The 25,871-nt window shown below is 44.9% G+C and overlaps 11 protein-coding genes across 12 annotated transcripts; 7 read left to right on the forward strand and 4 right to left on the reverse strand.

The window, feature by feature from the left end:
• The first annotated feature begins 19 nt into the window (after positions 1-19).
• snRNP-U1-70K (small ribonucleoprotein particle U1 subunit 70K) lies at positions 20-1,985 on the forward strand. The gene is made up of 2 exons (XM_017090086.4): positions 20-181; positions 263-1,985. Exon 2 carries the CDS (start codon positions 309-311, stop codon positions 1,656-1,658), a length of 1,350 nt encoding a protein of 449 aa, XP_016945575.2. The 5' UTR covers positions 20-181; positions 263-308; the 3' UTR covers positions 1,659-1,985.
• A 2,663-nt stretch (positions 1,986-4,648) lies between these two features.
• On the forward strand, positions 4,649-5,484 carry Sumo (Small ubiquitin like modifier). Its single transcript, XM_017071873.4, has 2 exons — positions 4,649-4,758; positions 4,880-5,484. The coding sequence occupies exon 2, from the start codon at positions 4,962-4,964 to the stop codon at positions 5,232-5,234; it is 273 nt and encodes a 90-aa protein (XP_016927362.1). The 5' UTR covers positions 4,649-4,758; positions 4,880-4,961; the 3' UTR covers positions 5,235-5,484.
• A 1,114-nt stretch (positions 5,485-6,598) lies between these two features.
• Positions 6,599-8,004, reverse strand: Coprox (oxygen-dependent coproporphyrinogen-III oxidase). Its single transcript, XM_017069614.4, has one exon. It carries the CDS (start codon positions 7,895-7,897, stop codon positions 6,725-6,727), a length of 1,173 nt encoding a protein of 390 aa, XP_016925103.3. The 5' UTR covers positions 7,898-8,004; the 3' UTR covers positions 6,599-6,724.
• A 430-nt stretch (positions 8,005-8,434) lies between these two features.
• sip2 (septin interacting protein 2) lies at positions 8,435-11,100 on the forward strand. Of its 2 annotated transcripts, none has more exons than XM_017090385.4 (3): positions 8,435-8,588; positions 8,986-10,648; positions 10,785-11,100. In XM_017090385.4, exons 2-3 carry the CDS (start codon positions 9,008-9,010, stop codon positions 11,022-11,024), a joined length of 1,881 nt encoding a protein of 626 aa, XP_016945874.3. In that variant the 5' UTR covers positions 8,435-8,588; positions 8,986-9,007; the 3' UTR covers positions 11,025-11,100. The 2 variants fall into 2 exon arrangements, with proteins under 2 accessions (XP_016945874.3, XP_016945872.3); XM_017090383.4 differs by having other exon boundaries at positions 8,486-8,802.
• On the reverse strand, positions 11,049-12,289 carry Hmgcl (hydroxymethylglutaryl-CoA lyase). Its single transcript, XM_017090386.4, has 2 exons — positions 12,133-12,289; positions 11,049-12,074 (listed from the first exon to the last, which is right to left on the reverse strand). The coding sequence occupies exons 1-2, from the start codon at positions 12,175-12,177 to the stop codon at positions 11,148-11,150; spliced, it is 972 nt and encodes a 323-aa protein (XP_016945875.3). The 5' UTR covers positions 12,178-12,289; the 3' UTR covers positions 11,049-11,147.
• A 366-nt stretch (positions 12,290-12,655) lies between these two features.
• Atac1 (Ada2a-containing complex component 1) lies at positions 12,656-13,841 on the forward strand. Its single transcript, XM_017073128.4, has one exon. It carries the CDS (start codon positions 12,719-12,721, stop codon positions 13,787-13,789), a length of 1,071 nt encoding a protein of 356 aa, XP_016928617.3. The 5' UTR covers positions 12,656-12,718; the 3' UTR covers positions 13,790-13,841.
• A 213-nt stretch (positions 13,842-14,054) lies between these two features.
• Positions 14,055-16,159, reverse strand: LOC108020953 (mini-chromosome maintenance complex-binding protein). The gene is made up of 3 exons (XM_017089395.4): positions 14,886-16,159; positions 14,581-14,824; positions 14,055-14,506 (listed from the first exon to the last, which is right to left on the reverse strand). Exons 1-3 carry the CDS (start codon positions 16,070-16,072, stop codon positions 14,126-14,128), a joined length of 1,812 nt encoding a protein of 603 aa, XP_016944884.3. The 5' UTR covers positions 16,073-16,159; the 3' UTR covers positions 14,055-14,125.
• Positions 16,160-16,194: 35 nt separating this feature from the next.
• Positions 16,195-18,895, forward strand: LOC108020952 (zinc finger BED domain-containing protein 4). Its single transcript, XM_017089394.4, has 3 exons — positions 16,195-16,546; positions 16,973-17,935; positions 17,991-18,895. Exons 1-3 carry the CDS (start codon positions 16,196-16,198, stop codon positions 18,606-18,608), a joined length of 1,932 nt encoding a protein of 643 aa, XP_016944883.4. The 5' UTR covers position 16,195; the 3' UTR covers positions 18,609-18,895.
• Positions 18,634-22,888, reverse strand: SA1 (stromal antigen). The gene is made up of 10 exons (XM_017089393.4): positions 22,703-22,888; positions 22,322-22,637; positions 22,091-22,264; positions 21,734-22,033; positions 21,246-21,679; positions 20,307-21,142; positions 19,885-20,243; positions 19,536-19,826; positions 18,891-19,431; positions 18,634-18,825 (listed from the first exon to the last, which is right to left on the reverse strand). Exons 1-10 carry the CDS (start codon positions 22,771-22,773, stop codon positions 18,764-18,766), a joined length of 3,384 nt encoding a protein of 1,127 aa, XP_016944882.1. The 5' UTR covers positions 22,774-22,888; the 3' UTR covers positions 18,634-18,763.
• Positions 22,889-23,118: 230 nt separating this feature from the next.
• On the forward strand, positions 23,119-24,045 carry Gas41 (YEATS domain-containing protein 4 Gas41). The gene is made up of 2 exons (XM_017076953.4): positions 23,119-23,726; positions 23,794-24,045. The coding sequence occupies exons 1-2, from the start codon at positions 23,201-23,203 to the stop codon at positions 23,949-23,951; spliced, it is 684 nt and encodes a 227-aa protein (XP_016932442.1). The 5' UTR covers positions 23,119-23,200; the 3' UTR covers positions 23,952-24,045.
• A 722-nt stretch (positions 24,046-24,767) lies between these two features.
• On the forward strand, positions 24,768-25,682 carry LOC108015180 (uncharacterized). The gene is made up of 3 exons (XM_070997509.1): positions 24,768-24,821; positions 24,987-25,511; positions 25,566-25,682. Exons 1-3 carry the CDS (start codon positions 24,768-24,770, stop codon positions 25,680-25,682), a joined length of 696 nt encoding a protein of 231 aa, XP_070853610.1.
• The last annotated feature ends 189 nt before the right edge of the window (positions 25,683-25,871 follow it).

A 25,871-nucleotide genomic window follows, 5' to 3' on the forward strand; every position in this document is an offset into this window, starting at 1 on the left:
CAGTATTTTTTCAAAGTTCTGCTGCATTATTTATAGACCGACCGGCGGTCACACCAGCTACACAAGCCAGGCGAAAAAACTGAAGAAAAATTGTAAAATAATTAGCGTGCCATCGATCCAATAGTTGGTACTTACTCGAAGTACCGAAGACTTGTTCTTGCCAAGCGGATGGCTGCCTAAGGTAAGCCCCTCAAGCGTTAATTCTCTCCTGCGGGGTAAACAAATCGAACCTTAACCTCAATGTGTGCCCATTTTTCCGCAGACGAGGAACTTCAGGAAAAGGTAATACAAAAAAAAAAGACCCCAAAATGACCCAATATCTGCCGCCGAATCTGCTGGCGCTATTTGCGGCACGGGATCCCATCCCGTTTATGCCGCCGGTGGACAAATTGCCACACGAGAAAAAGTCTCGCGGCTACCTGGGAGTGGCCAAGTTCATGGCCGACTTCGAGGACCCCAAGGACACGCCGCTGCCGAAAACGGTGGAGACGCGCCAGGAGCGACTGGAACGGCGCCGGCGCGAGAAGGCCGAGCAGGTTGCCTACAAGCTGGAGCGAGAGATAGCGCTGTGGGATCCCACAGAGATCAAGAACGCCACGGAGGATCCGTTCCGCACGCTCTTCATTGCCCGCATCAACTACGACACCTCGGAGTCCAAGCTGAGGCGTGAGTTCGAGTTCTATGGGCCCATCAAGAAGATCGTCCTGATCCACGACCAGGAGTCAGGTAAACCCAAGGGCTACGCCTTCATCGAGTACGAGCACGAGCGGGACATGCACGCCGCCTACAAGCACGCCGACGGTAAGAAGATCGACAGCAAGCGCGTCCTGGTGGACGTGGAGCGGGCTCGTACAGTGAAGGGCTGGCTACCGCGTCGCCTGGGCGGCGGTCTGGGCGGAACGCGTCGCGGTGGCAACGATGTCAACATCAAGCACTCCGGCCGCGAGGACAACGAGCGGGAGCGCGAACGCTACCGGCTGGAGCGGGAGCGTGAGGATCGCGAGGGTCCTGGACGCGGCGCTGGCACCAATGGCCTGGATGCCCGGCCTGGACGCGGTTTCGGGGCAGAGCGGCGACGTTCTCGCTCCAGGGAACGCCGCGACCGGGAAAGAGAACGCGGACGTGGCGCTGTGGCCGTTAGTGGTCGCTCACGCAGCCGTTCCCGCGAGCGCAGAAAACGACGAGCGGGCAGCAGAGAGCGGTACGACGAGTTCGACCGCAGGGATCGGCGTGACAGGGAACGTGAGCGTGATCGTGATCGGGAGCGCGAGAAGAAGAAGAAGCGCTCCAAGTCGCGCGAACGCGACTCCTCCAGGGAGCGGCGCGAACGGAAGCGAGAGCGAAGGGATCGTGAACGCGGTGCCGGATCCGGAGGCGATGTCAAGGAGCGCAAGCCCGACTTCCGCGACATGGACGTCATCAAGATCAAGGAGGAGCCCATCGACGATGGCTATCCCTCATTTGACTACCAGAACACGGCCATCAAGCGGGAAGTGGACGACGAGAACGAGGAGAAGTACCGGCCGCCGCCTGCGCATCACAATATGTTCAGTGTGCCGCCTCCGCCCATTTTGGGTCGTGGCACGGCCAATCCGAATCCCAATCCCGACAATGGCCAGCAGCAAGGCTCCGGCGAGCCGGGCTGGTGGCGTCAGTAGAAAGGGAGAAACAGAGAGAGTCCTGGAGCAATCTTTCAAGGTTAATAATTGTAGAAATCAGTCGTCTGTGGGTCGCAACTATTTATTCATTCGACTCGAGGCACCGCAATCCCGGAGAGACTAACCTTAGCAATCCACGGTTCCATTTTACACAGCAAATTTTAAGGTATCGCCTGGAGAGACGCCAGGCAGAACCACATTATAGAAACCCAGACCGCTAAACGCAAAATTCACTAATTTGTGCGTAGCTTAAATCATTTAAATTTATAAGTAACTCTTAACAAATGAATATGAAAGAAAAGTAAGTAAAATAAAGCTAGCCCTACATGTGTTTGTTTCCCCACCTTTGGTAAGGGGGTCAAAGGGAATACGGAGAATCAGGAGCTGGAATCCTTACGATGGCGAAATATGGTATTATCCCATGGTGGTTCCTGGGATTTTCTTACTCACTTAGCAATAAGCTCAACAAAATCGCAACTTGAACACAAACCCTTGCACTAACCCGTGCCTTTTCTTCTCTGTTTTTTGCAGTTTTCAATCAATTGAAAATCTGACACTGACTAGCGTGAAAGCAAAAGCAAAAGCATAAGTATATTTAATCGAACAGAAATCAAAAAACCGAAAATTAGTTCCGCGAGAATTCGTAGCCAAAGCCCACAGTCCAATATTCCAAGCCCACATCAGGTAATTTGGTCTACGCACAAACCTCACTAATCCATGCGTCTACCGTTCTAGGACCGCTCTAGAATCGAGATAGCTACCGATACTTTCCTCCTATCCTCCGCTCTGGGTTGCCTGTTGTGGTGTGTAAGTTGTTAAATTGAATCGGGCTAAATTCGCAAGACCTTCTGAACCAAAAAGTACAATACCTCTATGTAAGTTTATCGCGGTTCCGGTCCCGGTAAGATTTGCTCGACTGCCGAGAGGGTAAGGGAGCTTTCCTCTGTTTGGTACACATTGCGAACTGCTCTGATGGTCTGTGGCATTGGCAAACTACTTATCCATTATGTCTGTAACCAATTTACCATCTCGATCTTTTCATGTACGTTGAGCTGATTGTTATCGTACTGAAGAGGAACACGCGGCGGAAACTCGCATAGAACAGAAAACTGCACAAAGGTTTGCTTTTGGTAACTGGTAACGACTGTTCGGGTCAGCTCAGGGGTTTTAGAGTCTTCTTAAGACCCTATTTTGGGTGGCGGACATTGACAAAATTGTGGAACCTTCTTTTATTTTTGTATTGTTTGGCATACGTCATGTATGGACTTGGACTTTTGGGGGAGAAATCATTGCGTAGCTAGGTACCTTTTACATTACTTAATAGTAAAGAGAAGTTGTTAATGTCACTAAGATTTTATCAGCTAATAAACCACATTTTTCGCCTTAAAACCCAAAAGCATTTGTTTTATTTCTTTAAAATCCTCTCGTCCAGTTAAATTAGATTACTTGTGCTTGTATGTTTGTTTATTACGTACAAAAAAGTACAATGTCATATTTCACATTTATCCTGAAAAGGGAAATTTAATTAAATTTAGCGATTGTTGCTATGACAACCACATGATGTGTTCTTCTGACTTTTGTATTCCGTTGGAGAAGGTAGAAACCGTATAAGTATATGTTGTTAAACAGCATTGTTAGAAAAGTCGAAGTGCATAGAATTTGTGCGTTTATTGCGGTTAAAAAAAATTGATTCGAAATATGACCAATCGTTCTATAGGTGTATCCCATATATAATACATAATCTATTATCTTGGTATCTATACAGGCACACTTACACTACTGGGCTTAAGTATTTGGACAAAACATACGTAAAACATACTCATAATTTAAACCTACTTTTTGTACAAGTTGGCATCTTTGGAAAAAGGTTACAATTTCGTTTGAATGATACAAGCCTTTTCTAAACCCATTTAGCACTTTTTTTAAAATGTCGAATTTTTGTGAGTACTCTTCGAAAATCAAACATTTGTTAATTCTTAAAGTTTCTCTAAACTGCAAAAAGATTTTTTCAATTGGCAACTTGGCATTTGAGCCATATTTTTCATACTACTTTTGTTGACGTCGCACTCAAAAAATAATAAAAATAAAAAAAATCATACTATTAGTTTTTCTTACAGAATCTTTTAGCATCAATAATTGTAGTTCTTAATCCGACAAATTAAGCCACACAAACTCGACATTTTCAATAAGTGCTAAATGGTTAAGAAAAGTCTTGTATTATTAAAACGGAATATAAATGACCCTTCCAATAATGCCACAATGTACACGAAGTAAGTTCAAATTAAGAGTATATTTAACTTTGATCTTGTCAAAATACTTATTCCCACTAATGTATATATAAAATGAATGGAAATATAATTTATTATAACTCATTTGTATTACGATTGCGAGTGTGAGTCAAAAACTAAGAAAATTACAATTTGTTTTCTTGATAAAAGAAACCGATTGATTTTAAATTAATTTGAAAATCACAAATATTGTAACCGCGCAAAATGCGTTGATATCTACCAACCGTCTTAGAGATGGGTGAGCCACTGATTATAGTATCGATATATCGAATGCTTATGTTTTTAGTTGTACTGCTGTATAATATAAGTGTAGATGCCATCTCTTTCTGACACATATATTTCTTATGGAAGATAAACGTCTAATACTCGGGTCAGACATCTTGAATTAATTGAATTTTAAGAAATTGGTCGTCAATTGTTTGCCACTATCAGAAAATATTGGCAAATACAATTTGCGCTAGTCAAGTGATTTTTTTAATGGAGGTGTCTTCAGTAATCCGTTACTGATCAGTGACTGTTGTCCTGGTGAACGCACCCATTTATTTTTTTCAGCTGATATAACTGATATATATTATGAAGACACATTTTGGGCGCATTCTTTAAGTAGATCACTAAAAGCATACTTAATTATTTCACATATCGTGACTGTGAAAACAGCGACAAAAACCGATGGTTGCGGGGAAATATCGATGTCGCTGGTTTTTCAGGAGACATCGATAGTTTTTTTGGCGTGTAGCTGTAGCAGAAAGCAAAAGGAAGCCGCTTGTGGAAAATTTCAGCCATTGGCGAGGATCAAGCCCCGAGAAAATCAGGTAAATTTTCGCATCAAATCGCGTCCGGGGTCTGCGCCCACAGTTCTGTGACGACTCTACGCGTATAATTCACTAGTTTTCACGTGTTATTTTGCGGCATTTTGTCTCGTTTCTCGTACAGCACGCCCGGCATTCGACGCACCGCAAAAAAACCTCTTTGACTACTCAGCAGCACCGACGAGAAACGACGAAAAAAAATCAACATGTCTGACGAAAAGAAAGGCGGCGAAACTGAACACATCAACCTGAAGGTGCTCGGCCAGGATAACGCCGTGGTCCAGTTCAAAATCAAGAAGCACACACCCTTGCGAAAGCTGATGAACGCCTACTGCGACCGGGCCGGACTCTCCATGCAGGTGGTGCGCTTCCGCTTCGACGGACAGCCCATCAACGAGAACGACACCCCGACCTCGCTGGAGATGGAGGAGGGCGACACCATCGAGGTTTACCAACAGCAGACCGGCGGCGCTCTTTAAAATTACTTAGATAAGCTAGTTACTCCACCCTTTATAACTAACAAAACAAAAAAGAAACACACAAGAAGAATCAACAAACAATACACAATATAAAGATGAAACCAACAAGAAAACAAAAACCAGGCAGTAAGCATCAATTGAAACAAGAGTGCGTTTAGTACAACTGTAGATTTTGTCTGTGTGCAAGACGACCACAAAGAAGAACTATTGCAGACAAGAAAATGGTAAATAAAGCATTTTATAAACTATATCTTGAGTTGTTTCTCTTGGCCTGGTTGATCGGCGTCTTTTTTTTTTGCTTGCTACCCTGAAAAGCCGGCGCGAATTTCCCGCTTTATGTGTCCCTCTTTCGCACACACACACACACGAACGCACTTTCGTGTGCAGTGCACGCGTGTGTGCGAGCAGGACTGGGTTGAGTGCGCGTGTGTGCGTGCAAATTGGTATACATACACAGCGGGGCTCACCGAATTTGCGGGAAATGTACATCGTATGTACACCGGCGAATCTGCAGAGTCTGGGAAAACATAACCTCAATGTTCGAATAATGTAAGTGACGTCATTTTGTGGAACCTTCTAGGGAAAAAGTGCATAGAAGTAACTATAACCTCAAAACTGATAGCTCGTGCCACGCCATGTATGTTTGAGCTTGCTAAGACCTACATGATGATTGTGTATGTATACCATGATGGGGTTAGGTTTTTTCAAGTACAGTTGTGTTCAAAACATTTTGGTATACATACATATATTTTTACCCTTCACTCTGAATTAAAAAAGAATGTATGGAAATAAAAAAGTAATAGGAGAAACTTTTTTAAGCCACCCCTTTTAGTTATACCTTTTATAATCCAAATTAATTTTCAAAATATTATACTGCAGAAAATTGATTTAAAATTTTTTTTTGTTGGTACTTTTAAATTGGTACACCCTACTAATTTATGGGATATTTATGTATTTGCTCTTAGAGCCAAAATTACATGATATGCTTGAATTCATTTAAAAAATATTAGATTAACGAACATTTTATCCGGAAAATATGCACCTATCATCTACCATGTATAGCGAAAGCTATGATTAGAATGCAAGATACTTGCATTGGCGGATAAAGCTCCCATATTATACATACATAAGTACAAAACAATGCAGCTGTTGCATGAGGAACCGCTTAAGTACTGATAGTACAAAATCTTATCATTTTCACCATAAACCAATTAAGGTTAGTCATACTTTTTATGTTTTCAGGAGGTAATTACATTTTCTATTAGAAATAAAATAAAAGATGAACTTTCTGGTTTATTATATTTGTTAACGCCAATTTATACTTTAGCTAAAATGTTGAATTATAAATAAATAGTTATGAAATCTTAACGAAACATTAACATTTTGTAGTTTATTTGCAACAACGAATATAATATGTACACATGGAGTTTTAAAAAGAGTGTGAAAGGCACCGAATCCCGCTTAAGAATAATTAAAAACAAAACCCCGGCTTAGATCCAATCCTTGGGGTTCTTCAGGACCTTCATCAGCTTGCCCTCCTCGGACTTGGACTTCGGCTCGTGCATGTACTCCCAGCGGGCGTGCAGTGGCAGGGACATCAGGATGCTCTCGTACCGGGCTCCGGGCGTGTATAGGCCGAACTTGGTGCCGCGATCGTAGATCAGGTTGAACTCCACGTAGCGTCCGCGGCGCAGCAACTGCCACTGGCGTTCGTTGTTGCCGTACTCCTGGTTCTTGTGCTTCCGCACCAGCGGCATGTACGAGGGGATCACAGCACGGGCGCAGCTGGCCACAAAGTTGAAGGCGGATTCCTGGTTAGGCGAGTCGATGTCGTCGAAGAAGATGCCGCCGATGCCGCGGCTCTCGTTGCGGTGCTTGATGCGGAAGTAGTCGTCACACCACTTCTTGAAGCGAGGATAGTAGGTGGTATCGTGCTCGTCGCAGGCGGACTTTAGCGTCTGGTGGAAGTGGCAGGCATCCTTTTCGCAGAGGTAATAAGGCGTCAGGTCGGTACCACCGCCGAACCACCACTGCGTCTCACCCTTGGCCGTCTCCACCTCGAAGTAGCGGTAGTTGAAGTGAATGGTGGGTACATGGGGATTCCTCGGATGGATCACGGCACTCACGCCGCTGGCAAAGAATGGCAGGGCGGCGCCCTCTTTCAGGTTCTTGCCGCGCGCCCGCATCTGCTGCACTGCAGCCGGGGGCAGGGAGCCGGTGACCACGGAGATATTCACGCCCGCCTTCTCGAAGACATCGCCATCCTGCAGGACGCACGTGATGCCGCCTCCGCCCTCAGGCCTCTCCCAACGGTCCACCTTGAACTTCTGGCCGCAGTTCTCCTCCGCCTCCAGGGCGCGGCAGAACTCCGCCTGGATCTCCATGATCAGCAGCTCCATGCGATGACGCATGTTTTCCTTGTCCTCCAGCAGAGCCTTGGAGTCCGTGATGGGCTCGGCCATGAACCGCGAGATGTCAAGCTGCACCCCCTTGACCTTTGGGTTGACCGCCTCGGCGGAATGTGCGTACGTGACCGCCGAAAAGCTGGCCAGGCCCAGTCCGGTGCCGAGGAGAAAACCCCCAACATGATGGCCCCTCGTCCGGCGGACCAGTTGGAAGGTGCCCAGCGATACCAGGGATATCGTGTGACGAAGTGCGTTCATTTTGTGCTGTTGCCCTACTTCGAATTTTTAACTTAATGTAAGTACTTTCCCCGAACGCACTCTGTTTGTTATCTTTTACCTCACCGGCATTTCTAGTTGCATAGGCTCTAGTGTGACCGCAGCGGCCGTCTGGACTTCCAAAATATACTGCAAATATAAGTTAACAATTTTTTAAAATTTAATTTTGTTAATACATGGAGAAAGGGAAGAACACGTTTTATATTTATATTTCATAGAGGTTCAATTCCTAAAATTTGTTGATAATTGCCGGTTCAGGTAGGTTCTACATTTTTCAAAGAATACTTTCAACTCCACTTTCCCTTACAATTTATAAAAGCCTCTTTTATATTTATGTAAATTATTTATATATTTGTAAATTTAATAGATAAATTGATATACAATATTAAATAAGATAGTTTTGTATTTGTTTAAAAATGGTGTTTTGAACATAATGATTAATGTTTTTGATTTATTTAATTTGTATTTTGCATTTTACAATGTACTTTCTTTTTTTCCAATATTTAAGGAATACCCCAAAGTGAAAGGAGTCTTAAATACGGTCCCACTGATTCGGCTTTTGAAAAAAACGTCTGTCAAGGCGCGTCGATCGCTAGCAAATGAGCGTGTTGTGAAAAAATTGATCGAACAATATAGATATAATTGAGTGCGCCGCGGAAATTATCGCCACAAGGTAGGTGATTAACTGGACCCAACTCTAAACGCTTCAAACTATAGGCAATTCGCAAATAAACAAACATTTTGACTGGAGTCTTGGGCCCAGGACACACGCACACACACGCGATCTGATTTTGAGGCCATACAGAGAACGCTATGTCGGGCCTCAAGAAATTCCAAAACACTGAGGAATGGCGTCAGAAACTGCGTCAGTTTCTCTTGGCAGAGCGGTAAATACGACATTCAAACCCTTTTCCTTGGATAGTGTTGCACTAGTGTTCGATTCCATAGCCATTTGATTTTGCATAGACACCCTTTTTGAATGCCCGCATGTCAAAAATGATATAGAAAAATAGCCCGAATATAGAGTAAATATTAGTGTTATTTGAGAAGACTACAGTTCCAACTTTCAGATTGCCGAAAAAACCTGTTAAGATGGATGAAACGAAGGATATGCGCTACAGTCTGGAGATCGATGAGGATCTCAGGAGGCCACTAGAGGCCAGAGCGAAGAAAGTTCCGCCTGCCAATCCCGTCAGCCATAAGACCATCAGTCTTAGCGAAGATACCATGTACGAGGGGGCCTCCATGGATCACTTGTGCGATGGCGATGATAGTTTCAGTGCCTTCGAACGAATGTGCGACAAGACGGGCTCCGATCCGGACAGCACTCTGTTCCAGTACCTGCACAGCGAGGACCGAAGCCAGATGATGTCCAGGGAAAAGGATCGCAGCACAGATGATCAGAAGGAGATCGATGCACTGCGTCGCATGCTCGAGGCGGTGGGCACCGAAGACGACCTGCTGGAGAACGAGAGTCCCGTCAAGGGTGTGGAGTGCACGCAGCTGGAGGATGTTGAAGCGCCGTCGCGTTTTTGGGACAACACTCTGGCCGTGCTCGATGAGACAGCCTCTGGGTCTGGCATGGAGCACAAGGCCAGGGTCTCCCCTGTCAAAATGGTGGGCCTGCTCCGCCCCTCGACCATCATCGAGGACAATGAGCTGGAATCGGATGTGTCTTCCCATGTAAGCTTTCAAAGCGCTCGCACACTGAAGACAAATGCCTCCAGTTGTTACGAAACAGCCACGGATAATTCTCTTAGTGGAACCCTTTTAAACGTTGATGATCTGTTCTACGCCGCAATTGCCAAGGCCAAGCCTCCAGGAATGTCCAAGGGAGAAGAGCTGGAGCTACTAAGCGATCTTCACGGCAGTCTACGGGAGCTGGCATCGCTCTCAAAGGAGGAGGAAAAAGAGCAGGAGGAAGAGGAGGAGGAGGATGAGCAATTGGATGATGTAGAGGATACAATAATCGAATTGTCCTCCTCTGAAGATGAGGAGGTGCAGCTTGTATCAGAAGTAAAACTAGAAGACACATCTCGTGTGTCATCAGTGCACGTCAAAGATGTAACTGAACCGGAGCAAGCGGAAGAGAGTTTTGAGAACAAAGAAAACTCGATGCATTTCAATGATACCATGGAGGAAATGCAATACATGATGCAAAAGGGCATGGAGTATATGGCTGGTGGAGCTTCAACCACCCCCGCTGCGAAATCTGAAAGCCCAGTTCTTGCCAAGCAGAAAACGTTTGTGATTTCACCGAAGCAATCGCCGGCTAGGCCTTTTTTGCAGCCATCATTACCGCTGCGCGCCTCTAACAAGCCGCCGACAGTTGTGTCTTCGCCCAGCAAGGGAAGACAGCCGCCCAAGATCGACCTTAGCATGGAATGGACCAGAAAGAAGTTCTTTAGTGCGAACTCGGGGATTCCACAACGTCGTCAACAGCAGATAAAGCAGCCCTACGCCAATATTGTCAGTCCTATTCGCACCTACACCCAGAAGTCTGGCATTGCTCCACTTATGAGTACTTTCCGTCCAACCAGTACCGATATGTTAACTACCTTGGCCATCAGTGAGCTGGAGCAGGAATCCCGTTTGTGTCAGCCGAAATCGCTTTTCACCGCGAAGTCCGGAACATCCACGGCGGTTGGAGAGGATGGGCAAGGGATTAAGGGCATCGATTCGACCGCTCATCTACTTCCCAAAAAGGCTTACATATCCTCGGAAATAAAACACGTAAGTTTAATTCTAATTTCTGGATCCTTTTTTCTATATAATCGATTTTAAATAACAATCTATTATTTCGTATTTTCCGTAATATTATTGATCGAAATTTCCCTTATATTGAATACAAATTTATTTCTTTCGACAGGTGGTGGATGAACGTACTCCTGTGCCCATGCCCAAGGTTCCTCAGATCCAGAAATACCTTAACTCGGCTGTGGAACCGACTGTCCTGCGTCACGATGGCAAAATGAAAATGGCTGGCGAGGCCACCCGCAACCCGTCCTCATCGCACATCCCACGCCGCGCCAATCACAGCCTTGCTGATTTGTCGCTCGCCTCAGGGGACGTGTCCTTGTATACGATAAGAGATGCCCAGAAATTTTAAGGCCCTTAAAAATAATCCACTCTCTTAATATTGGAACAATAATAATAAATGTATTGTATAACTAGGTGCTAGTAAATGCCTTCGTTTTCGTTTCGTTAGAGGTAGCAGGATTAAGGACCAACATCACTGGGTTCGCGGCTGAGGACCCTTCCAGGCCCGATTGACCTTGGACTCGGACTGCCTGCCCAGTTCGTTGCAAATGTAGCGGCCCACTTGAATGAGTTTGTCCAGACTGACGCCTGTATCAAGACCCATGCCATGTAGCAAGTAGACCACATCCTCAGTGGCTGCGTTGCCAGATGCTCCCTTGGCATAGGGGCAGCCGCCCAGGCCAGAAACCGAGGAGTCAACCACCCGAATGCCGTAGTCCAGGGAGACCAGTATGTTGCTCAGTGCCTGGCCGTAAGTGTCATGGCAATGCACGGCCAGATTCTTGGCCGGAACAGCCTTGGTTACCTCGTCCAGCATACGGCGCATTGAACCTGGAGTGCCAACTCCGATGGTATCGCCCAGGGAGATTTCGTAGCAACCCATTTGATGCAGGGCTTCCACCACTTTGACCACGGCTTTTGGCGCAACGGCTCCCTCATACGGGCAGCCTACGACGGTGGATACATAGCCTCGGACACGAACTCCGTGCTTTTCGGCTGCCTTCAGCACAGGCTTGAAGCGTTCAATAGCCTCTGCCGCCGTGCAATTGACGTTCTTCAGGGAAAACGCATCCGATGCGGCTCCAAAGACAGCCACCTCCTCGGCTCCCGCCTCCAGAGCACTCTCGAATCCCTTTAGATTGGGCGTAAGCACCGGATAGCTGATCCCGGCCACCTTGCGGATGCCTTTCAGCACCTCCGCATTGTCGCCCATCTGAGGCACCCATTTGGCGCTCACGAAGCTGGTGGCCTCTATGGTCCGCAGTCCCGTTTCGGACAGTTGATTGATCAGCTCGATTTTGGTGGCTGCCGGTAGCAGTTTGGGTTCGTTCTGGAGACCATCCCTTGGACCCACCTCCACAATTCGCACCTGGTTGCCTGTGCTTGTGACCGCCGTGCGCTGTTAATTTGCAAATGATAAGGCTCAAGTTCATTGGTCATATTTTTTGTGAATTCACCTTTGCTGTCAGCCAAAGGAGTGGGCGAATTGGGGGAACTTTCATGGCTGCAATATGTAAATAAAAGTTACGTATGGCGCTTCTTCTTTTCCCTCAGCAGATAACAGCTGATAACGATCCAAGATCGATTGGTTGCCAAATTTCGATAACTTTGTAATTTGCATTGCGGTTCCATCTCTAACAAAGGGACGTTGTCTAAATAATTTTTTAGGGAGTCGGCTTTAAAGTTTAAACTAAAAAACATATATATTTTTGTTTATTCATACATAAATATCCTTTAAATGTTGGTATGCGAAAAGGAATCTAGTTATAAACATGTCGTTTTTGTTAAAAATTTTAACTATTTTAATAAACAACTAAAAGTTCTTCCTTTTTTTTATTATGTGTCCCACAGATACTGTCAATGTGTTTTAGAAATATCTAAAATTTAGATTTAGATTTTAAATAAATCATTTTATTTTGGTTATGAAATACGCATTTCCTTCTCTACGCTACGCCCATGCCTAACATGTGTTAATAATCCCGCCTTATTTGTAAACAAACTTGAACGTATTTATCATTTGTACGATACGGAGTTTATTTTATAATGGATCCGGAACCAATAGAAGGTTCATCTCCGGAGGATGAAGATGTTTTCCATTTTGAGACCGAGCACCTGGCCCTTCGGGGCAACCAGTCCTATGCCAACTTGTTGCGCACCATGGCCGTGCTGCAGGCCCAAAGGATTCGGGTCCATCAGCAGATCGATGAGCTGGAAACCACCAGAAAGGTCTACTTGGATAACCCGCAACTGATGCTGGACAAGCTGCAGAACAACGAGCCCTTGATATCGGACAACTGCATCACCACGGCTGTGTTGCCGGAGTTGCCAACTTTGATCGCCAATGACGAAGGATGTGTATCAAATGAGACACCAGCGGAACCGTCTTCATGGACACATCAGCCCGAAGAGATTAAGGACAGGAGCCAAGGCCGGTCGGAGAACTTCAATCGCTTGTGGACCAACGAGGAACAGCGCCGCTTGGAGCAGCTGCTCATCCAGTATCCGCCAGAGGAAGTGGAAATGCGACGATTCGGCAAGATAGCCAAGGCCTTGGGAAACCGAACGGCTCAGCAGGTGTTCAGCCGCGTCCAGAAGTACTTCCAAAAGCTGCACGATGCCGGCATGCCGGTGCCCGGTCGAATACCCAAGCATCGCCGCGCGGGCCTGAGTAAGCCGAAGGTCCACTTACGTAGGTCTACATTCTTTCCTGCCCAGAATATATCCCTGCAAATGCCGGAGGATGACTGCATATTAGATGACCTGCGGGTCCAATCGCCTGCCAACGAGATGCTCCTTATGCCGACATCTTCACAAACCAAGACTGAGCACTTGGATGCCGATCTGGCTGCGGAGGCCAAGCGCAAGCAGGAACTGCGCCTTAAGCTTCTAACTTCCATTCAGGATGAGAAACAGCAGGTCGAGAATGGCTATGAGCCCGATCTGCTGGCAGCCAAGTGTGCCGAATGCGAAGAGGCGTCTGTAACCAGGACCCAATGGCGTTGCAACAGCTGTTATTGTCACCTAAATCTGTGCGGAGATTGCCTCGCCAGCCAGTTGATCGAAGGTCGCTTCGAGCATCTAAGCCATGAAGTTGTAGTGGACCTAGAGTCATGATACTTTTTAATGGAAATTGGTTTAAAATAAAAAAATTACTCAGTCAAAGGTCCATATTTTCACAAAATTTTACCATCTATTATAAAATAAGTTTGATAGATTGTTAAGATTTGTATACCTTCTTCAGGGTTATCAAAAATCCAATTACAAATAAATGATAAACGTATGTGCCACAATTTAAGAAAAATTTATTCGGGTTATAAAGCGAGTTGGATGGGGAAATTGCACCTGATAATGATAAAGGAACATGTATTGTTTTTTCAGAATGTATTTATTTGTTGACAGCTTAAAGTAATGCAAATATAGAACATAAATTCAATAAAATAAGAGACCTATTTAATTGCGCGTTAGGGCAGCTTTCGGTAGGGATTGAAGTCGCTGGCGACGCTTCGCCTCAAACTCGGTAGCCAGCTGCCAGGTTTCTTTGTCTAATGTATCTCTTCCCCGGGCTATGCCTAGAAGCCGCGAAAGGACCAGCAATCCATGCAGATCATCGGCATTACTTTTCGAATTAGCCTTGCGCATATCAACAAAGTCCTGCTGGATCATTTCAGTGTGCTCCTCGCTGACGCTAAAGTTGCTAATCCGTGCTGTGGTTAAATACTTGCGAAACTGATGAAGGCGCGCTGGTTGCAGATAGTGGTGTGCTGCCTTTAGAGATTCTTCGAAGAGTTCCACTGCCTTCGCATCTGCGTTGATGGGCATTACGAAATCACTCTAAGAAGAATAATATTAGGTTTAAGTGGAAGTTCTTATCAATGTTAGAGTTTTTAAATTGGTGAAATTCTTACCGGCAGCATACTTCGTCCTTCACTGAGGACGAGGACCGGAATGTTCGCATGGTAATCTATTTGGTAATACTGGAAGTCGCACTTTAGCTCTTGGTTGTTGATCAGATGAGCTAAATGCTGGACGGCATGAACGCCATTGGCCTCCAGCTTACCCTGCTGCAGGCGTGTCTCGTCGAGAACGAGATGCGTGTGGGGCGCCAACTGCAGCACCCCGGAAACCAGCTTATTGGTTTCATAGTCCTTTCTGAAAGAACAATCGTTTTATGTCTTAAATGCTGTTAACTAATCTAGTTTATTCCACTCACTTTGGGGCAAAGGAAACCGTGTTCAACGTCTCCAGGGTCATGGGCAGGTAATGGCTGGCCGGTAGTAGCAGCTTTAGAATATCGTACAGAGATGTTGAGTACGCCTGACAATCCTTGGGCAGATTACAGAGGTTTAGGGCAAACTTGCCAATGCTCTGCATCTCGGAGCGGCTGTAGACTGATGAAATTAAGTGCGATAGCAAATACTCGGCAGCCAGATCGTCGTCAAACAGGCAGAGTTTAAGAAGCATGCGCAGATCCTTGTGCACAGCCAGTTGGGATGGCTCCGCCTCTTCGCTTGCCTCAATTGGCTGTCGCAGGCTTAAGTCCATAAGCGGATTGGCATGCGGCAGCATCTGGACACCAAAGGCATGGAGTCGGGGGATGAGGAATGGCGACGGATGAGCTGCCTGCAGTTCACTTAGGTTTTCACAATCGCCTATGTCCAGTGCAGCGAAATCCAGCGAGGAGTCCACTGATAGAAAGCCCACAAAGTCGACTAGGGTGTTGAGCTGGTAGGTGTCGAACTCCTCATAAACCTTTACCATGCAGGCCATGCTAGGACGATCAGGCAGCGGCGAATTAAGCAGGTACTCGGAGGCGAGAACAGAAGAGTTAGGGGCAGCACCCGGCTCCTCGTCCGTCTGCATATCTTTCATACATGGCCGCTTGACGGCTGTATCCCCAGCTCCGTCCACCTCCATGGCGTCCTGTTCTTCTAGAGTGCGCTTCTTTGCCGAGCTAGGAGATTGAGCCAGAGGGACCAGCTCGATCTGTGGACAGCACTGCTTCTCGTGATCCTTACTCCACTCGTTCAGGCCCGGCACGGAGATCACAAACATGGTTCGCCTCTCGCCGTGCACGTTGCCCTCGGCATGGTAGTCGATCTCCTCGCCGGTGGTCAGTTTCAAGCAGTCCCTGAACTTTCCGTCCTGCAGGCGCTTGCTGCTATCGGGAGACTTGACCTCGTAGCGCTCTAGGTAGATCTCCGGGTCCATCATGTCCTGGATCATGCCGCGGAACCGCACCAGAGTCTGATCCTTCAGCTTGTGCAGTGGCGTGTAGTTCAGCAGGGGAATGGAGTGCCAGCGACTGGGATCCTTGAGCAGCTCCTTGAGGCCAGCGCTGTCCCTGTGCTGGGCGGCCAGTTCATCGGGCGTGCAGGGCAAGTCCATGGCACAGGGCATTACTCAATTAGTTAGAAAAATTGCAAAATTTCTAAAAGCCAAAGCAAAAAACAACAGCTGCTTTTGGCGCGCCAAAATCTGATATGCGGCGAGATTCGATTAATTCTATCGACGTGCCTATCGATGGCTGCCAGGGCTGACGAACCCGAACCTCTGCGGCAGAACGGATGTCCGGAAAATCCGCAAAAAATTGTACAATTTCGGGGGCCAGGAAAAGGAGTCATGAATAAGAAAAGCAACGTGTGGCAGTTCTTTTACAAGACCTCCGGGACTGTGGCCAAGTGTCTTTTGTGCAACAGAAACTACTCGAGGAGGGGACGCGGCACCACCTGTCTGCGGAATCATCTGAAGAGCAAGCACCCGCCGGAGTTCCTGGCTCTTTCCGGAGACATTAAGTACCTGGACCTGGTGAAGAGCGAGATCTCGATTGGTTCGCCCCTGCACCCAACAGCCCAGTTGGAACTGAATTTGCACGTAAGTGGGGGATAGTATAAGTTAGGTGCTGGCTAAAGTGTATTTTATATGATATAAGGTGGGGGCTCTGACCATCTGTAGCCACATACTCTTATATGTGGAGTTTATTCACTAATCCTTCCTTTTTAATTTTGAAATTATTTATAATATAAAATTATTTTCAACTTATGTACATACATATAAACATTGTAAATTTTTTTTAATTCGGAATTTGAAAACAGAACTCTAGCGGATGCGGATATCCGCAAATCTATTGCCATAGTGAAATAATTGCTTATCAGATAAGCAAACATAAATATTTATTTTTCAACTAATTAAAATATTTAAAATGTTAAAATCGTAAAATTTGTTTATTTAATATAATTTTAAAACATTAAAATAATATTTTTATTTTACTCAACTTTTTTTAACTTGACTTGACATTAGGAACCAGATCCTGATCCTTTGGACACCGATGACATTTCTTATAGTCTGCGCTGCGATGAGAAGATGGCCCTCATGCTATTAAACCACTCCTTTGAGTTCATCGAAGGACCGGGATTCATAAATTTAATAAGAGTGCTACAGCCCAGATATCTGATTCAGTCAAGAAGCTACTATGAGAACATACTGTGTGGGAATATATACAGGAAAATGCAAGAGCATCTGAAGCTGCAGTTAGATCTGTTGGATGCCATCTCGTTATCCACAAGCCTTTGGCGGGGTGACAAAGGTGAAGGACTGCTGAGCCTATCTTGTACTGGGATCTCAAGGGACTTCAAAACTCACCGCTTTATGCTGAAGTGCGAGGCTTTAAATTATGAAAGCACTTCTAAAGTTGCATGTTCTATTCGGGATTTAGTGCCCAGCTTGACGATAGAGGTGCCCAAGGAGAAAACGCACTGCATCATTAGGGATGAGATGACGGCTCTGCCAGGATCCCTGCCCGATTGCAGTGTCCATCGCTTGCAGATGTGCGTGAGATTTGCTTTGCAGTCGAACGAATTGCTCCAGAACCTATCATCGAAATGCAAGCAAATTGTGGACCATTTTGCTTCCTCCAAGATGGCCAACGATCATCTAAAATTTATTCAAGAAATCCGCCTTACCCGAGATCCTTGTTCGCTAGTACCTTTTGATCCTTTGCAATGGAACTCAACGTTCAAGATGATGACCAGCGTGATCCGAATGAAAGATGCCATATCCCTGTATTGCGAAGAGTATAATCTGGTCCAAATATATCCCGATGAATGGGTAGAAATTGACTTGTGTAGCAAAGTAATGCAGCCTTTTGAGGAAACAATAAAGATTTGGAGCAATCCTTCAACGACAACTTCATCGGTAATTCCACTGGTGGCCGCTTTACGGGATTCTTTACGAACCGATGTCCATAATTTTGTTTCTTCGGTGGTAAATTTAAATTAACTAATCGATTAAATTTTATATTAACCCCATAAATCTATAGACTATTTGCAGTTTTGCCAGAAAGTTGCTTGAAGAGCTGGAAATGAAGTTTTCCCATGTCACCTCCGATATCAAGTTTTTGATGGCCACCTATTTGGACCCGAGATACAAGCAAGCATTCTTTACCGAGCGAGAGGAGCACTTGGTGGCCAATGAGGTTTTGCTTCTGCTCACTAGAGCGCAAGATGATCGCAACGGTCAGGCACCGTTGAAAATAATCAAGGTGACATCATCATCCTCCCTCAAGAATGAATCAAAGATTGATAGTATACTGGATAATATACTGACAACTGGCCCTACTAATAATACTCAACAAACAACAACGTCATTTGCTTGCCAGTCACAGATTAAGAATCTACTATATTTATACAACTCGGAGTCCAGAATCGATAGGAACATGGATCCCCTGATGTGGTGGAAGACAAACATCAAGTACAGTTCACTGTACGCCATTGTCCGGAAATTTTTATCGGCACCAGCAGCAAGTGTGGCTAGTGAAAGCCTATTTAGAAAATCTGCACACTTGTATCACGACATGCAATCGGGTCTGTGCTCCGAAAGTGCATCTAAGATATTACTGATAAAGTCAAACTATGGAAATTCGGACATTAAAGAGTAGAGTAAATTACTGGGAGCAATACCAATTAGTGAAAACTACAAGTTAAATTATATAATTTAAACTCTTTGTACATAATTTTAGCTTTGAACTTAATACTACTTGATCGCCTGGAAAGTTAGATTTGCACTTTAGCCGAATAAATGTCTGGTCGGGTCCTAGCCCCTGTAATCGGGATCATTGTGTTCCTCCTCGTCTTCCTCCTCTTCCTCTTCTTCATCTAAAATTTACATACGATTATAATTTTGTTGATGTTAAATAAAATAAAAACTGTGAAACTCTTACCGTGATCACGACGTTTTCGTGTGTAGGCTCGTTTGCTGGCGACTGGCACTTGGTCAGTTTCGCCATGCAGCAACGAATTGCGATATAAGATTAGAGGTTGCCATTCCTCAGCTCGGCTGGATGGCATTGCGGGTGGTATGGTCTTGTCCAGGAAGCTCATTATAACCTTCTTGTCTTGCTTAAGCAGCTTATAATTGAACTCGTTTAAAACCTCCAGGAACAGTAGACGCGTTGGAGCTCGCACTGGATCATCAGACTCCTTGTTGGCAGCAAAGTAAATGCCACCCCGGTGAATGGCGGCCACAGACTCGCGATTCTTAATAGCATCAAAGCCAAATGTTAGGGCAAATCGCTTGGCCAACTCCTTAAGGTCAACAAACTCTTGCGAGCTCTTCAAGACAATTCCATCCTCACTCTGCTCCTGCAGACTCTTGAAAACCGTGATAAGGCTTAAGAGTAGGGTCATGGCAAAGTTTACTTTATTTATCTCCCGAGCCTTGCCCAACGTGGCTTTTATTATGTCACCATAATCGTTGTAACACTAAAATAAATAGTCGTGATAATAATAAAATAGGATGAAAATGAATGACCATTTTGATTAACAGAACAGCGATTTTGGAGATTTTCCAGTGTTTCCACACTCACCTTGACGTAATATTTAAAAATGCTGGCCGCTCTCATTGTTGGTATTATATTGTAAACTACCAACTTGCAGTAACAAGCCAAGAAGTTACGCTTCTTATGCAGCTCCTCGATTCTCGTTTCATCCTGGGCCACATCTTGCTTGAGGGAAAACACATAGTGCTGCACAAAGTTGTCCAAGATCAGGTGCTCATCCATACGCGACTTGTACTCCAGGCTTCGAATGTGTTCGATCTCACTGCGACCCAACTTGTCCGAAAAGATGATCAGCAGATCGCAAATGGACTGGTAGGCCTGCAAAAATTATACTTGTAATTTTTTCTTCCAATTGAATATAAGTTTTAAAACAAACCGCCTCTTGAATCTGCACTGTGGGCCCATCGCGGGTTAACTCAAAGCAGGCTCCCATAAAGGTGTCCAAATTGTTGCGCAGCTCGGCCACAACCTCGGCCACGTTTACTGTCTCGCAATCGTTCTCCACATAGTGGAGTCCCCAACTGATGGAGAAATAGCAGGCCTCAATACAATAGGCTAACGCTTCGTTGGGCAGACAACGGTCAACGTTCTCTTTGGACTGAGCCTCCTCGACGTCCTGGAAGAGGGATTTGAACAGCTCCCAGGGGTTGAGGTTGTGCGAGGAGTACAGGATAGAAAGGACCTTGAGGGTGATGGTTATGTTGTAGATATCATCCTCATTAGGGGTCTCCTCGCCTACGAAAACAAAATAAAATATATTTGGCACTTTGGAAATTAAATGTCTCACTGTTAAAATACCTTGTATGAGGTTGCGCCACTCCTCAATGGCGTCCTTATACTTGTTGACAGCGCTTTCGATAATGTTGGATCTGGCGATATTGCATCTCGTGTATGTAGCACTTCCCTCGGCACATAGGCATTCAAGCGTCTTTGCGCATGTTTCCAGCACCTCGCGGCCTGTGTGCATGCTCATCACCTGATTAATGCGGTCTAGCAAAGCCTGTAGGTTGCCCTCTTGTCGATTGGTGGTGTACAGATTGAGATCGAAGTACTGGGGAACTGCAAGCAGGTTGGCCAGCTTCTCACTGTCCGCCTGGTACTTCTCTAGCAGGGACGGCAGAGTGACAATAAAGTGCTCGGTCAGTTTGGCTTTCTCATCTTGAATAGCCTTTAATTCCTTGGCACTCAGCGTACATTTGCGATTGCTGGCGCGCCCGACCGGAACTTCTCCTGTGGCCGATTGCTTAACGCTGCTGACCATGATCTCGATGAGCGTCGATTCCTGCTTGTTGTCGAGGACCTCTTCATTGGGACCCGGCTCTTCCAGCAGCAGATCCGTCATACACTCCCAGTCCCTTACCATGTCGTTGCTATCTATGAAGGAGTCCACAAGGTAGGCGCCATGCTCGTGAAGCTCGGATTCAATAAAGAACTGCACCAAGTCCCGAACCAGCGGTGTATTGGGCATACGCACTTTGCCACGTTTGGTCTTGGTCTCTTCCATGTCAGCAGTCAAATGAAACAAGCGAACGTTTAAGAACTCAGCGGCTGCCTGGGCCACACCACGATGTGAGGAATAAACCAATTCATAGACAATTTCGCAATCCTTGTCAGCCAAAATCTCTGGATGAATTCTGGAAGTGAAAAAACTAGTTAGTCAATGCTCTATAAAATAAAATAATAACTTAGACTTTTTTATGGATTATTTTAAACACACTATAGTACAATTTAACTTACTTCAGAATACTGATCACCAGCTTGACGGCATGAACGGACACCTCAAACTCTTTGTCAAGAGTCATGGCCACAATCCGGTCCTTAAACTTGGACGTGAACAACTCCAGCTTGCCCTTGAGCTCATCCTTCTCGTACAGCGGCAGCAACGACTGCAAGCAACGGAGGCGCACCTCTCCGATCTTGTCGTGAAGCGTCCAACCGATATACTTTAAGTACGAGTCGTCAAGGAAGTTTTGGGGATAGTTCTCCATCCAGATGCCGATCTCAGCCATACAAATGGCCCGTATGTCTGGCAGACTATCCCTGTACCGGTGGACAAACACCGACTTAAACATGTAAGTCAGCATGCTCTTTATCTCATCCATGTTCTCTTCCAATTCGGACCGTTTTGTCATAAGTGAGTCCAAACGGTCGGAGGCACGGCGATCACGAGACTAAAAATTGTCGTTTATTAATAAAACGTTCTTAGTAGATATTAGCAAACCCACCTTGACGCGTTCAGCTTCGAATTGTTTCGCAGCATTGTCGAAGTTATTCGAAACCAGCAGGGCCACATCCACCAGGGCAGTCATTAGCTTCATGGCCGCCAAAGTGGCCGTGTGTCTGAAGGCTCGCACCTGGGAATCGGACAGTCCCGTAAGCAGGGAGATGACATTGTCCATCAGGAACTGATCGTAGATGATGGAGTACTGGCACTGCTTCACCAGCGTTTGCACAAAATCGCAGAAATTATTTTTAAACTTTCGCCACTGAGTTCCGGTCATGATCAAGGGATATTCGCCGCTTTCCTGGAAGATTTAACTAATAGTCAAGGAGCTTTGTATGGATGATTCCAGTGGACTCACCTCGTCAAACTCCTCGGTCATACGTCGGATGATGGCTGTGTGGTCTACGGGATACTGGATATCCTCGGATATTTTGCCCTTGCAGCCACTGGCATTTATGAAGAACTGCATCAAGGCGACCAGCGCGGTTTCCCGGTTTGCTTTGTACTGTTCGATCCACTGGTCAACAATGCTCTGGAATGGGAGGTCAGGTTAAAAAATGGTTCGTTTGCAAAGTAAATGGTTTCCTACAGCAATGGGATTTTTGGAGTGCCGCACAATGAAGTACAGGCTGTTCTCGTCCGTGGTTATCTCCCGTTCGTTGTCGATCCGCTCGTGGTGTCCCTTGTCCACGGGCTCCTTCCGCGGCCGTTCAACCCGCTCCTTCCGTTCTTTTGGGTCTTTGCGGGTGGCGGGAGTCTTTCGTTTGCGCGCAATTGGCGCGAAGAAGTCATCCTCGTCGTCATCAATTATGGGAGGCTTATCCCGCACACCACCGCGGGCCCGCAATCTGGTCATCCGCTTCGTGGGACTATCTGCATCCGAGGTGCTCTCGTTCAGGGCATCGCTAAAAAAAATAGTCATATATATTTTTTATGCAAACACAAATGGTGGGAAAACTGAGAGCTGTACCTGTGCAATTCCTCGTAGTCCGGAGGCGGATCATCCATCCGTATTCGCTTTCCCCCCCGACGCGCCATCATTGTATGTATTTAACTGGTGGCTCACTGGTATATATGGTATGTAAACATTAAATGTTTAATTTAGCAACACAATTTGTAAAGTAAAGAGCGTCCGCTTATTTTCAGTGATGGCACTACCACCCAAAATACAGCGCGGAAAGTATCGATAACGGATATCGTCAGGGCTGCAACTTATGGTTAATTTTAAAACTTAAGAAATATCATATATTTTTTATAAAATGTTTCTGTTTTATTCATGCCTTACCAATTTATAAAACATTTTTAATTTTACAACATATTTCGTAATGGAAAAAAAATTAAAACTGTGCAGCCCTGAATAAATGCATCCATATATCGATAACAGGAATCGCCGCTATACCAAAAGCAAGAAGAAGAACCAAAACAACATTTTACGGACTGAACATAAACAAATTAAAAATCACAAAACATGACTGACTTTGGAGGAGATTCGGGTGGCCGGCTAAAGGGCGTGACCATAGTCAAGCCCATTGTGTACGGGAACATAGCTCGATCCTTCGGAAAGAAGCGGGAGGAGGATGGACACACGCACCAGTGGAAGGTCTATTTGAAGCCCTACTACAACGAGGACATGTCCATTTATGTAAAGAAGGTGCATTTTAAGTTGCATGAGAGCTACGCCAATCCCAACAGGATCGTGGTTAAGCCGCCCTACGAGATCACGGAGACAGGATGGGGAGAATTTGAGGTGGTCATCAAGATTTACTTCAATGATCAATCGGAGCGCCCGGTTACATGCTACCACATTCTGAAGCTCTTCCAGTCGCCCGTCGTCGATGGCGAACTAACCTCCAGCACCACCATGGACACGAAGAAGGGTTTGGTCTCCGAGTCGTACGAGGAGATCGTGTTCCAAGAACCCACCCAGGTCATGCAGCATTACCTCTTGCTCTCGGAACAGAGTGCCAATGGACTTTTAAGCCACGACACTGACTGTAAGTATTAGTTATTTACTATAGACTAAAATTTTTAATGTTAAATTAATAATTTAATATTTTTCAGTTGAGGAAAAGAAGACAAAAACGCTGGACAACATTGTCAACGTTAAACAAAAGGTCAAGGGGGAGATTGTTACCCTTAAGGACAAACTTAAGCTGGCACGTGAGACCATATCAAAATTCAAAGCGGAATTAGCCAAGGTGCAAAAGCAACCTGCGTAATATTAGCAGAACTTCTCTGCTTTAATGCTTCTAATACACTCAGTTTTAAGTACCTATTTGTTAATGATTAAAAAGGGGATTTATCAATCTGTAATTCTTGAGATGTCGGCAACTTATTAAGTTGTTATGCAATTCATATTATATTACAACTTAAAAAAACACTTCATTTAATCGGCCAAGGCCATTTTTTACAAGATTTTTCGATGCACAAATTAATAAAAAACCGGATTTTACAATTTTCTTAGAACAAATGCGATTTATATCGATGGCTATCGGTGTGAAAAGCTTTGTCTCTGTTCAGTTATCAGCTGCAGCCACAATTTGTTTATATATTTAATGAAAACAAATTTAATTTGTTGTGTCTAATGTAACGATGTCGAGCCTTGCCAGCTTGAATGATAAGTGCCTGCTGTAAGATAAGAAGCTTTATTTACCTTGTGTATATCCTTGTATAATCCATCTTACAGTAAAATTGCAGAGTACCTGGATATTGGGGAGCAGCTCTGCCTGTGGCAGGCTACTGATCCCATATCTCGCCTTAACAAGATTCTTTCAAACTGCTGGCAGAGCCAAAACAATCACTTCTTGCACGGAAAAGTATTTAAAGATAGGCCGGAAGTTCTTCATCAATTTTTGGATTGCATTAGTTCTACTGTGGTGAAGCTGACTGTCGTAGACTTCTCCATTGACCAGTCCTGTGGTTTCCGGAGTCATAGCTTTCCCAAGGTACGGGTACTGGATTATTCTCGGGAGGAATCAGATATAGACGATATGGAGACTCTGGTCACTTGTTTTCCCCTAATAGAGTCATTCAAAATGAGTGTTAAGGACGAGGACATTAGTTTTGAAATATTATCTGCTCATCATGTGGTAAGGTGGGAGCGCCTTCGCAAATTGGACATTATGAAAGCCTCCAAACACTGAAAAACAACAAGTTTTCAAAAAGTCTGCCAAAAACGTAAGCTTCAGTTTTTGAGTGTAGCATGGAGAGAATCCGAGGAAGACGCATATGTAGAGGCCATCTGCAATTTACAGGAACTAGAGGAACTGCACTTGGAACTGATGGCCCTCAGCAGGGAAAACACAAGGAAGCTTTTGGCTCTGCCACAGTTGAAAAAACTTCGCATTGATGAATTCGAAGATGTAAATGATTTGCTAGGCAGCATGGTCGAAATGCGAGGACAAGATGTAGTTTCACTTACTTGCAATGAAAACTTTTGGCTTTATCTTATTCCCAACTATTTTAAAAATGTGCGAAAAGTGTGCATCATAAATGAAGGAGTTGTGGAAGGAATATGGACAGTTAAAAGCTTTAACAAAAGTCTCAGAGAATTTCCTAGTTTGGTAGAATTGTATTTGGAGGACATAACCATTTGGGGTACTGGCGATGAGTTTTGGGACATGATATACTCCTGTCCCCAGCTTCAATTATTATATTTAAATAATCACGAAATAGATGACGGATTCTTTGAGTTTAGTGAGTCGACAATGGACAAGGCTTTATATCAGCGGCAAGATCCTTTGGTTATCCATTTTTTAAAATCTTCGCATGAAGAATTGGTTAGTAATTATTTAAATTTTATTTATATTTTTTATGATTCCATTATTTTCTAGATTTTTAAGCTTCTGAGTCATTCCAAACTAGAGATTTCCTTTAATGTCCTTAAGGATGCTTATCCAAATTTGTACGGTGGCCTTTTAGAACTGGAATTCACCGCGCTGAAGTCGTAAAAACTAATACAAATTTTTAATGTAATATTTAAGAAGATGTGGAACTAATCAACATTTGGGATTCATTTTTAAAGTACAACTAGTATAGTAACAATATTGTTAAATCGCCTAAAGTGTTTGTTTAATAAACTCAGCACTAAAGAATTCGTAGGTAGTGACTAGGTCTTTCATTACAGAACTTGAATTCAA

The sequence above is a fragment of the Drosophila suzukii genome, chromosome 2L (genome assembly GCF_043229965.1).
Source record: "Drosophila suzukii chromosome 2L, CBGP_Dsuzu_IsoJpt1.0, whole genome shotgun sequence".
Lineage (NCBI taxonomy): Eukaryota > Metazoa > Arthropoda > Insecta > Diptera > Drosophilidae > Drosophila > Drosophila suzukii.